This window comes from Camelus dromedarius, chromosome 12 (genome assembly GCF_036321535.1).
Source record: "Camelus dromedarius isolate mCamDro1 chromosome 12, mCamDro1.pat, whole genome shotgun sequence".
In the NCBI taxonomy this organism is placed as follows: Eukaryota; Metazoa; Chordata; class Mammalia; order Artiodactyla; family Camelidae; genus Camelus; species Camelus dromedarius.
In genome coordinates this window covers 48,942,047-48,955,164 of record NC_087447.1, presented here as the reverse complement: position 1 = coordinate 48,955,164, position 13,118 = coordinate 48,942,047, and the positions used below count along the sequence as shown (strand labels likewise).

The following is a 13,118-nucleotide window of genomic DNA, read 5'->3' as shown; positions in this document are numbered from 1 at the left end:
AGAATTATGCTTTATTTCTATTTGTAGTTCCACTGCCTAACACACAGAAGGCTCTCACCTCAAATGGTTACTAAATTAATGAATAAGTGAAGGAACCATCCCAGTCACTGCTTTAGTTCAGCCCCTCTTCATCTCATGTCTGAACTACTAAAACAGTCCCCTAACTGGACTCCCTTCCTCCAGTTTCTACTCACAATTTTCCTCCACATTCCAATGAATAGTGTCTTTCTAAAGCACATTATGACAATGTCATTCCATTACTTGAACATTTTTAAGGGCTCCACACTGTCTATAGGATAAAGTCCCAAATTCCTTCAGCATGACATACCATGACCTTCAAGATCCAACTTCTGTAGTTTCTTCTCATCTCCTTCCCCACTCCAGCCCCACATTCCATCTATATTTAACTTCTTGTCAGTCCCTGTACATGCCAAGTGCCTTCATGCCTTTGTACATGCAGGTTCTTCTGCCTGGAATAGTCATCCCCTCCTCCCTCACCTGGTGAATTCCTACTCTTTTTCCAACACACAGTGCAAATGCCATCCTCAGGTTTCCTCCAGACTGTCAGTTATCCATTCCTCTACTCTTCTTGGCATTATGCATTTACCTCACTTACCACTTCATATTGTATGTGATAAGGTATGTTTCCCCAACCAGACTGTGGAATCTTAAACAACAGGAACCATGTCTCACTCATCTTTTTTACTGTATTATCCTACACAGTGCATGCCCTAAATGCTCACTGAATTAGCCGAATGAAATTTGACAGACATATCATACATCCTACACTCAAGCAAATTCAAACATAAATGAATTCAAGGTAGGTAAGTCTTCCACGATTGACTGGAAGTTATATAGGGAGTAGAAATATGAATAAAAACAAATACTACCTAAGTTCCTGCTGTTCAATCCTGAATTTTACATAATGGAGCTATTCCATCAATGGTAATTAAGGTTTAATCTCATCCTGAGTTTTAAAAACCGCATAAACACAAGGCAAATATTTCCACATTAGTATAATACATAAGGACACTCTCAAATTCTGGAATATGTGTTATTAAAGATAAAAAAAACTTGAGTCACTTTATACATTTTAAAATAAATCCCTTGAAATGAGGGAAATTCCTGTCCTTTCACACTAAAATCACATGATTTCGTTATTCATTAGTCCTAAATGCAATTTAGGTTGCACACACAGCACACACTGTCTGCCAACTGAGTAATAAACCAGAACTACTTGTTTTTCACAGAAAGAGGAAACTTTTTTAATGTATAAATGTTAACCCTAAGTGAACAAGGAGGTTGGAGTGGAATAAAGGGAAGGAATAAATGGGGTACTATTCAATTTATTGGCCTTATTCAATTTTTGAAATGTACTTTTAACACTACAAATTAAAAAATGCCAATTTGAAGGATTCATCAGCCTTTGTTCTAGCTTTTCTCCTCAATTATCACCCATGGTAGAAGAAAAAGAACTACCCTAAAAAGGTCTTGGTTTCCAGCTCAAGAGCAGCATAATTTAGAATGATCATCCTTCATTTCAAATCAAAAGACTAAATAAATTCTTAAAATTCATTAATTATTATCAACGAGGCTTAAATGTTCTTGTTGCATATAGCTATGTACATCTGTGTGGTAAATCTTTTTTTTAAACCAATGAACCAGGACTCTAGAATAACATTTCATTTATCAATGAAATATTAGACTATAAGCTCAAGTAATATTTCTATTCACTGTCATCCAAAGACCTAGAACAGTGCCTGGCAGAGAGTAGGCACTCATTACATACTTGCTGAATATTGCTCAAGATGGTCCAAATACTTAATATGTAGATATATACAATGAGCTGCAGAGACTCAAAGTACATAAAGTTGAAATCTGGGTTCATCTTGAAATGATCACTGACTTAATCCTTCACACACACTGCTGTACAACAAATCAACTGATACTGTTTCTAAAAGCAAACTGACAATGTATATAAGAAAAAAATAAAACACTTTATAACAGATGTTATTAAGGTTCTGAACTTTAAAGTTTGCCAAGAAGCAGGCAAAAAACAAAAATGTCACCAAGCGCAACCAAAATTTTCAATACACACAAACTCTTGCACTTTTTTCATAAATGATCCAACTCCAAAAGAGCCATGGGGCTTCAACAAAATTTTTTTTTAATTGTAAGAATGTCACTTAAAAATCAGTGAATTTACTACAAAGTTTCATTTCCAATTTTATAAAGCAGGCCTGACCTTTCTTTTATCAATTAATGTAATTATGCCAAAAGAATACTGCTAAGCAAAATACTTCTGAATATACCTAAAACTGCTAATTCTGTGCTGTTTCCCACTGGTAAAAGTACAATGTAAATATTTATAAAACTGGTACTTTTATTTTCCCTGTTAAAAGCATCATGAGCATTTAATGGGGAACTAGGCTATGTTTCAGCCCTTGTTTATCTGCTACTATGACCCCAATGACCTTTAGCTGGCACTCTTTCTAACTGTTCTGGGCCTCAGTTCTCTCTTCTGTAGAATGTGGGCCTGGGTTAAAAGAGTGGTTCTTAACCTTTTTTTTTTTTTTTTGCAACCATTTCAGAGTATGGTGAAAGTTACAGGTGACCTCTTCATAAAAATGTACATATAAACTTATTTTATAAGCTATAATTTATAATAGCAAAAGACTGTTAACAACCTAAATGTCTACTAATAGATGGTTAAGTAAATTATGTCACAGCCATTCAATGAAATTCCTTGCAACTCCTTGTAAGTAGACTGAAGAAATCTTCTATGTACTGATATGAAAAGATATATCATGTATTGTCACATGAAAAAACCAAGTTACAGAACGTGTGTATAATATATAATTTTTATGTAAAAAGATCAAGAAATAAAACAAATATATTTGAATTCCCATGTATAAGCATAAAGAAACCGTGGAAGAACAAACACAAATCTTTGGTGGGACAGGGAAATGAAGAAAGGGGTATGAGGAACTTTTCATTGTATACTTTCTTATATTTTTGTTTGAGTTATGTGAATTGCCTATTAAAATTTTAAATTAAAAAATACTGCATGTAACTTCAAGAGGTCTAGACAACCAGAAGCTAGAAGATAATTCCCCAAACCCTGTTCGGCAATATTCTTCTATAATGTCCTTGACTTAATAAGCATGTAATTATGTACACCCAATGACCCAACAACAAGAACATTTAAGGAAAAATATTTTTCATTATGGTCCTCATATAAACATATAAAGTAACTGATGGGACTCAGTGACTCGATAGATCCCAATTTGGAATCTCATTTTATATATTTTTCCTTTATCACTGATACACAAATTTCTTCAAGGGAAAAAGTTTGCACAAATCATCAAGCCATACTCCCTCTCATGGTTCAAATCTCAGACCTGTTATTTCACAAGAGAATCCAGGCTTTGGAAATAAAAATTGAAATTTCTATCCTATTTGACCATATAGTCAATAGTGCTAATAGGGAGACTAGAAAAATACTGTCTTTTTTTTTTTTACCATAATCTCAGAATTTGAAGCAAATTAAATAGTATATGAGATGATTACACAACATCCACAAATTAGATAACATTTAGGGAGGACTTCATCCCGAATCTGAGCAGGAATCAGATAGAATTCGGTTTTCATCCTTGGGCAAATTATTAACCTCTCCTGGCCTCAGTTTCATCTGTAAAATGGAAATAAAAGTACCTAGCTCATAAGGAGGTTATGAAGTTTAAAAGGAATAATAAGGAACACAGAAAGTAAGACACAGAAATAAAAGTAAGGCATCCTAGGACAGTGGCAGGTGTCTGGCTGTTTGAATCAAAACAGACTTCATTCTGGAACCTGTAATTTCTAGGGATTGTACTTTTATACACAAGCAATGCCTCCTTTTCCCTATTGAAAATAACACACGGCAGAATTCCCAACACAAAAGTTGCAAATATCTGGCCTTTCCTGGTTATGTTTCTTGAAAAATCTCTTCCTAGGCAAGCTTCTATCAAAGAACTGTAGATGCTGTGTTGACTGGGCGTGTCTCGGAGTCCTAAGCTGTAACACAGTTTTGTTTTGTGTTTTAAACAGGGCACTTTCTACGTCAATCTCAGCACCAAAGAGTAGCACGCTGCTGAGGGGAGGAGGGGTAAGAAAGGCGAAGAAGTTGAAGGCATCATTCCTTCAACAGGCTTTTAATTGCCAGGATAATAGGAGGAAACTGACACTTCAATGGAGATAGAAGGCGTCCCCGTCAACCAATCTCCGTTTCCAAGACTTTTAAACCCATCCATCTTTTTTTGTCGAGCACCACTGGAGCTTATTATTAGTATTATTATAAATATATAAAGGCGTCGCTTACTACTTCTCTAGCCAAGCTCTGTGTTAAGCATGTATTAAGATTTTGTGAAAGCTGCACATGTGAGCTCATTCTCTCAACTCACTCTACCCTCAAGCCTGAAAAGCTCCCTTCACATCCTCAAAAGCAACCTGTCCCCTAAACTCTGGATACTCCTCACTGACCCATCCATTCACGCCTAAGATCACATCTTCACACGCAATTCAACCTCAAGCTCTTCACCCAATACTAAACCAAGCACTTCTCTGATTCTCCACGGCCCCTGCAAAGTTCAATACCCTCCTCGACTCAACAATTCCAACCTGGCCCTAACTTGTTCCAAGAATGCTTTGGTTCCCCCCAAACTTCTGATTCAGGTAAGGCGCGGGATACTTTCACTGCCCCTCCAAATCCATCATGCCCCTACTTCATTCCGAAGTTCAAAATTCAGAAACAAAATTCAGAAACACTGCACCTAGGCAGAGCCCGATTCCAACCCGACGAGACCACTCCACAACCGCTCGAGCAGGGCCTGGGGCCCTCCACCCCCTGACCAGGCCTGGCCGGGGCGCGGTGGCCTCACTCGGGACCCCAAAGGGAGGAGGGGAAGCTCCACCTGGCTCCGCGGGCGCGGCGCGCGGCTCCTGCTCCGGCCTGGGCCCCGCGGCGGCCGCGCCCCCGTCCCGACGCAGGCAGCAGCGCTCGGGTGGGCCGCGACGGGCGCGCTCGCCCAGCACCTCCGCGTCGGCCTGCCCGTCGTCGCGGGCCCGACGGCGGGCCCACCCTGGGCCGCGGGCGCGGCAGCGCGGGCAACCCGGGCCCGCCGCGTCGGCGGCGCGCTGGGCGCAGCTTCTGCACAACGAGTGGCCGCACGGCAGGGCCGCCGCTTCCCCCGGGGTCTCCAGGCACCCAGCGCAGCCCGACTCCTCCGGCCGCGGCGGAGGCGGCGGCTGCAGCAACGACGGTGGCAACACCAGCAGCGCGGGGCCAGAAGCTGGGCCCGGGGCCCCAGTCTTGGCTGCCGCCATCTCGTCACAGCGGCCCCGCCGACCTCGCCGACGCAGAGCCGCCGCTGCCGCCGCGGAAGAAGCCCGAGTACTCGGACCTGCCGCCGCCATCTTGTTTCCCGTTTGAAGGGAGAGTCCGTTGCGAGGGAGAAGAGTAGAGGGCGGGGCAGTGCGCGGCGGCAGCGCTATCTGAATATTCATGAGGGGCGGGGATTCAGAGGAGGTTCTCCCGGGCCCTGGTTGGCGGGAGGTGAAGCCTCATTAATATTTATTAGTTATCCTTTATATATCCGTTCTTAGCCTCGTCTTCCAGCCTTTGCAGTTTCCTCTTTTTGAACCAAATCAGGTTGAGAACTGAGAGGATTTATTTGGAAACTCTGAGCGATATTAAATTTTATAAAGTATTTACACTTACTTATCCTGCAATACCCTGACAACTGAGGCTAAAGTGGGTGGGGAGAATGTGAATAATCCAGAACTCTGCCTCAGTGCTTCATTCGATGGGGGGGTAAGCTGTTGGGACTAAGACCAGGCCCACTGTTACCAGCAACTAACTGCCAAAAATAACAGCTTCTTGTCAGTCCTCTCTCCGCATCCCTTCCTGAAACTTCCTTCTCTTGGCTGGCAAAAACCACACTTTCCTAGTTTTTTTTCCTTCTCAGACTCCTTTCTTGAGCCCTTCCCCTTGTTTGGGGCTTAAAACCAGGTATTCCTCTAGGCTCAGGCCTCAGTCCTCTTCTCTTCTCACTCTTTTCCATGCACTGCCGTCCAGCCCCCAAACCACCTCACGTTTTCTTCCAGCTGAAACTCCTGAATTGATACCTGCAGTGCGCTCCTGAGTCCAGCCCTGCATATTCAACTGCCTGATGGAAAAAACATCATTTGGGATGTCTGCATCCTTCGTGTGCAAAACTAAAGTCACTGTTTTCCACCCTCCTTTCAAAACAGCTCTTCTTATTCCCTTCATTCCATTAAAGGTACTATTCTCCCAGTTCCTCAACCTCCAAACGTGGTAATCTTTACTTCTCCCTCATCTCCCACACCTGTCAGCTCTCCCGCCGAAATTACCATTTTCCCACCTGTCCTCTCCTCTTCATCCCACTCCCACTGCCCAATTCAGGTCTCATCATCTCTCACCTGGATTATTGCAGTAGCTTCTACAAATTTTCTCCCTGCCCAGAGTCTCTTCCTCCAATCCATCCTCCACAGTTCTTAGAGTTGCTTCCTATAGGACAGCTCTGACCGCATCACTCCTGCTTGGCTTAATCACTGAGTGAGGTGCTCAGATTTGTTGCCAATCCCCTTTCTGGATGCAGAGGATATGGAAGAAACAATGAATCCCCTCTGATAGAGAGATGGTTCTGCTACAGCAATTTTCCCATCCTTTGCTTTTTTTTTTGCATTAAAGTAGATTTGGAGCAGGAAGACATTAAGCAAGTGGCATTTCCTGTTGGGAATCTTTATAGGAAGCACAAGTTTTGCAAGGAGTGCAAAATTTTAAAAAGCAACATAATGTAATGGAAGGCATCAGAGGCCCTGGGTCTCCATGAGATTGCCTGGAAACAGTGCCTAAGCTGATAGTAAACCAGTCCAAAGCAGAATGATTGGTGGAAGTCAGCAGAAAAAAGAAATGGATTTCCCAAATGAGAACCAGATGGCTAAAGGACAGTCAAGAATTGAAGAAGGGTCAATGAGTAATTAAAACAAGGGCTTGTGTGCACAGAGGCCCAGACAGTCAGAATCCTGCCAAACACAGAAATATGGCCTCGGCCAGACTGTCCTTTATCCAGGGGTCCTCTTCATTTCACTTTCCACTTGAGGTTTTTGAGGATGCTTTGCCCAGATTCTGAGAAGGGAGGCCTGTGGTCCAGAGATCAAGCCAATTACCATTAGAAACAGGGCCCTTGGTGTGGGCTGTTCACTCTTGACAGTTTGGGGCTCTTAATCTGAAGTGTATTTACTGTTGGAGCAGCTGAACCACAGAAGTTTAGCATGCCTTCTTGGATACAAATAAAGACAGGAAATTTCTTTTTGCAGAGGGAAAAAGCAAGAGTTTTGAGTAGCACGAGACCAAAAGTGGAAGATCTAGGGTTAGTCATGGCCACTTTCTTCCTTTTATTAACTTGTATGATTTCAAACAGATAGTCTCTCTGAGCCTTAGTCACCTCATCTTTAAAATAAGAGAATTGGAATTCAGCAGTTCTCAACCAGGGATGCAGCTAAGACACACACACACACACACACACAAAACATGCCAAAGTCCTTCCTCAAATCTACTGAACCCCAAAAACTGAGTGGGATGCCAGCATGTAAAATTTTTATAATATCATAGGAATTCTAATCATTACTCCTAGATAAGACCATTACAATATATCAATCCAAAGTTCTTTCTAGCTCTAACATTCTCGAAGTCTGAGTCCCAGTTTCCAGTCTCTCCTCTTTACGCTGTTGTCAAAGTAATCTTTACTAAAGCAGTAGCTGTGACAGAAGGCAAGGCAAATCCAAGAAACTTGGAGAGTTATTCACTACATGGGAAAATGAGTGTGATAAGGATGGTTTTAAAGTGTCAAGTCCAGGAGCCTGAGATTATGATCACAATTGACAACTTACAAGAGTGCAACTGGGAAGGAAAAGCAGCCTGAAAAATGAGGCCATGGTGGATATTTTGTTCTGTTTAGTTTACCATCAGCATCCAAAACTTCTTCCTGTTTGGGGGAAAGCCCATTCTACACAGTATTGCTGAGATGAGGGAAGTTGAACCAGGGAGAAGGTCCCTGCCCCACAGCAGTCAGAACATGACCTATGACCTAGGCTCAGCCACCTGGCCACTCCTCTCTGAACTTTGACACTTCAAGGAATGACACAAAGACATATTGACAGGTTTATAATTATTCACAGAAAGAGACAATGGATGTCCAACCACAGTGGATCCGTTGGGGGTTGGGGTCCAGAGAGGAGTGTCCCTACCAGGGTGACGGTGAGAATTCCAGATTGTGCCTGAGGCACGAACTTGGCTGTGGTGCCTGCTGCCTGGGTTATAACCTATTTTCCACACTCAGCTCTCTAGCCTTCCTGTGAACTCTCTATATCTTTTGAGGAAATTCCTTTTTTTTTTTTTTTGTCCTTTAAATTACAAGTTCTGTTGTTTGCATCAAAGGACTCTGACTGAGACATTGGTTTGTTGTTTTTGAAGTGTCACCTGAAAATGCTTGTCAGGGCTGCTTGGTAAGTTATGAGATGATCCAAGAAGCTTAGTCTGAAGCCTAGAGTAGAAACAGCCCGAGTTGCATGTGTTGCTTTTTGCCTAAGCCCCAACCTGGACCACAGTCCACCAAGGGAAGACAGACTCACAGACTCACTTTAATGCAGTCATTGAGGAACACCTACCAGTGCTTGCTCTCCAGCTGCCTTTGCTCTGCCTCTCCTGTCGTCCTTTCTGAGGGTTGTATAGCTGCCAGAATTCCCTGCCATCCTTCTCAAAGTGTGTGCCTAACCAGCACTCCATGGTCCATATCCCCGCTATCCCTGTAGCCCTCCTCATCCACATCACTGCAAACCTTCCCTCTTCCCTCCAGCTGGAAGCTCCAGCTTCTTCCTGATGAACTAAAAGACTCAAATATGAAGCAAGGCCACTCGGCTTAGTTCCAAGTACAGCCAGGCTGTTGCTCCCTGCAGACCCCAAAAACCCCTTCTTGCCAACCCAGGCACTAAGTCCCTCCTGAGTCCTCACACACCCAGGAAGCAGAAGGCTCAGTCCCTTGGACCGCATCAGCACCACCCCTCCTTTGCCCTCCTCACCTCTCCTGGTGGCCTCTTCTTCCTGTACTCTTCTTCCCTCAAGCCAGATTTCCCCTTGAGATTTGGCCCCTTCCCTTTTGCTTTAAAGGTTCTTGTCACATTCTTACCATTACCCATCTTCAGTTCCTTCCTTTTTGTTTCAGAGGAAGAAGTAGTTCTTTTTGCAAAGCTATCCATTCTACCTGTCATCTTTCCAGCCTCCTCCGATTCTTTCCAGACACTACAAATACAAACAAGACTTGGTCCCTGGCCCTCTTAACAGCCTAACCCTAACAGGCAAAACTATACATGAATAATTATAACAGAAAAAAAGAGAGAATTATAACAGAAGTACAAGCTATAAAGGTGAAACACATATAAGGTGTTATGGAAGCAAGAAAGCAAAGCTGGTGAGAAGAGGTGGGAAAAGTTTCACAGAGGAGGAGACATTTGAGTTCTGTTTTGGAGGATGAGGAGGAGTTCACTAGGTAGACACAGAGGAAGGAAGGCATTCCAGGCAGAGGGAAACAAGAGCAGAGGCAAAAAAAAAAAATGTATAAAAGTTCAGGATCTGTGCTGGACTGATAAGGAATTTGATGTGGCCAGAACATTGGGCTGGACATGAGGCTAGAAAATTGGAGAAGAAAAGGAACTAGAATTCATTGAGCAACTCCCATGTGCTAGGCACATGCCAACCAATAATATATCTATCTCATTTAAACCTCAAGTAACCCTGTGAGGTAAGTATATTATTATCGCCATTTTTCAGAGAAATAAACTCAGGCTACTGGGGGAACCATTGAAATTTGGATCAAGGGAGCGTTGCATATAGATCTATATTTTATAAGGATAACTCTTGAGCCTATAATTATCAGTGAGGAATAAAAGTAATCTAAGCAGATGTCACCCCCCCCCCATGGAGCTGAGATATCACTGGAGAAATTATAGTGCACCTAACATTCATCCTAGCATTCCTATATTCAACAAATACCTAGTGAGCAGTTACTACATGGTAGGATAATACAGGTGCTGAGAATTCGGCCGCGCACTAGGCAGGCAGGGTTGTGGGGGCTGAGCCAGCTTTGGTGGAGCCAGCTTTAGGTACAGTATTTGGCACATTCAGGAGGCTGTGGAATGAATGAATGTTAGCCCCTTAGTTATGTTTTTAGTGTTTAGTGAGGTTTGAATGCAGTCCTGGCCAGAAAAGAAAAAGTTCTGTTTAACAAGCAAGCACATTGGTGAAGAAAAAGAATTCTTTAATTTCTTTAAATTTCCCCTCTATATGTATGTATGTATATGTATAACTGAATCGCTTTGCTGTACATCTGAAACTAACATTGTAAATCGACTACATTTCAGTTAAAAAAGATTCCCCTCTAGATACCTATAAGTCCAACCAGAATCCTCAACCGCTCTCACTCTTTCTCTCTCTGCACCTCCCTCCCATCTCCTTGGTCTTTCTTCCTCTCTTCCCTACCTTCAGAGACTCTATCCTTCTCCCTCTAGGCTCTGGCCCAAGATTCCAAGCAACCAATTCCCTCTTTCATTTGGTCAATTCATTTGTTTTAAGGGGATAGTGGTGGCCCTAAGTCCTTTAGGTTCAACATACAGAGAATAAAGAAATAAATTGCCAAAGGGCCCTCCCTAACTCCACTTCAGAGTGAGACACCTAAAAGGCAAAACTTTCCAGCCCGTTGGGAGCCCACACAGATCAAACTTCTGGGACACAGAACAGGAGTATGGTGGAGAGAGTATCTGGAGAGGCAAACAGAAAATATCCAGAACACCTTCTATCTAGTCATGCCTTCTTCTATTTTCTGTACTGCAGCCAGAATGATCTTTCTAAAGCATGAATCTGGGAGTTTGGGGGAGGGGGAATTAGATGAAGGTGGTCAAAAGGTACAAACTTCCAGTTATAAGATAAACAAGTACTAGGGATGTAACATACTACTTGATTAATCCAGTTAGCACTGTTGTATGTTATATATGAAAGTTGTTAAAGAGAGTAAACCCTAAGAGTTCTCGGCACAAGGAAAAATATTTTTCTTTTTCTTTTCTTTTGTATCTATTTGAGATGAGGGATGTTCCCTGAACTTACTGTGGTAATCATTTCCTGAATTATGTAAGTCAAATCATTATGCTGTGCATCTTAAACTTATACAGTGTTGTATGTCAGTTATATCTCAATAAAACTGAAAGAGAAAATAAAGCATGAATCTAAAAAAAAAAAGACAAGACAAACTTTGCTAGTTGTAATCACCTTTTACAGTATAAATAACATGTTTTATTTGAGTCTGTCTGTTTTTCTCATCTCAACAAAGAAATCCTCCTGCTACCTTCATTTTTTCTGGACCAAGTGTCCCAGAACTAGAGGTTGGTGACCCTCCTCCAGGAAAAGAATAAGAAGGAGAGAAAACCCTCATTTTGTTATATATAAATGGATGGCGACTAGAATGAAGAATTTGCCTCAGAAGAGAGTACTGTGATGGGAGCAGAAGAAAAAGTTGGGGGGGTTGCTGCAAAAGCACCTCTTACGATTGACTTCCTCTGGTTTGGAAAGAAATAGATATGAGATGAGTTCACCTAGAGGCTGAAAACAGAGAGCATGGTCTCCCGAGTTCATTAATCCTGAAGGAGGATAGGATTCTATACCAATCTACCAGTGGCTGGCTGATTGGTTCTCTTCTGGAATGGCCACTGTTCCACAGTTCTTTGTTTTCTAGGCTCTGGGCTCTACTACCTCCATCGCTGGGAAAAGCTTACAGCCAGGTCTCCCGGGCCTGTGATGCTGCTGAGTGACCACCAGGGGGCAAACCAAGACTACCGAGCTCTCCCCACCATCTCCACCCAGTTCTATGGAGCCAAACTCAGAATGTCAGAGATGGAATCGGCTATAGAAATCAGCCAAGGCTTCTGATCTAACATTATTGTTTACAGGGAGGAAAACCAAGGTCTAAAGAAGAGAAATAATTTGTCAAGGCCACGTAGTGAATTAATGGTAAAGTAGGAACCAGAAACAAAAGTCTACTGGCTACTCCAGTCCCATACCTGTTCTACACCACCAAGTTTCCTCTTGTCTCATATGTAATTCTAGAATACACTGGGGTTTTTTTAAATTGTTGTTGTTGTTGCTGTTGTCGTTATTTTAAAAAAATTTTTAGTTGAAGTATAGTCAGTTTACAATGTTGTGTTAATTTCTGGTGCACAGCATGTTTCAGTCATACGTATACATATATAGATTCATTTTCATATTCTTTTTCGTCATAGGTTACTACAAAATACTGAATATAGTTCCCTGTGCTATACAGTATAAACTTGTTGTTTATCTATTTTATATATAGCAGTTAGTCTCTGCAAATCTCGAACTCCCAATTTATCCCTTCCTACTCCCTTCCCCTCTGGTAACCATGGTTTATTTTCTATGTCTTTGAGTCTGTTAGAATATACTGGTTTTTAATGTTACATCTTCTATGAAAAGGACTTGTCCCTCTAATTAGATTGTAAGTCCTTGGGGCCAGGGACCATGTTTTGCCCAGCATTGTCTATTTTCTCCTTCAGCACCTAGCATCCAGCTCTGCAGGCAGACTATGCCCAATACCAGATGGAGGATTTCAACACATATTGTGAAACTGCTATGTGGTGGGCCCAGAAGTGGTTCCTGAGAACACAGAGATGAAAATATACTGTCCCTGCTTTCATGGAGCTCACTCTCTAGGGGAGAAGGCAGATATGTCAACAAACAACTATAATTCAGGAAGTGAGTTTTTAACAGTGGTATAGACAGAGTGATATGGAAGCACAAGAAGGGGAAGTGACAAACTACCTGGAAGGGATACAAAAGTGGGTCCTAGTAGAATGAGAACTCATCAGAGACAGGAAATGGGAATTTCAAATAGGAGGAACAGTAGAATAAGCTGACACACTGAGACATGAAGCTATGGTGTGTTAGATGAAAATGATTGGTTCTGAGTAGCTGGAGTGTACTATATACAAGAAGC

The 13,118-nt window shown here is 42.2% G+C and overlaps 1 protein-coding gene across 2 annotated transcripts in view; it reads right to left on the bottom strand.

The window, feature by feature from the left end:
• RNF169 (ring finger protein 169) overlaps positions 1–5,466 on the bottom strand; it is an 82,284-nt gene extending 76,818 nt beyond the window's left edge. For both annotated transcript variants that reach the window (XR_010383421.1, XM_031460337.2), the window contains exon 1: positions 4,953–5,466. Coding sequence is in view for 1 of the 2 variants with exons in the window: in XM_031460337.2 (XP_031316197.2) it covers positions 4,953–5,454 (502 nt within the window). In the remaining variant the exon portion in view is untranslated. The remainder of the gene's footprint in view (positions 1–4,952) is intronic.
• Between the last annotated feature and the right edge of the window lie 7,652 nt (positions 5,467–13,118).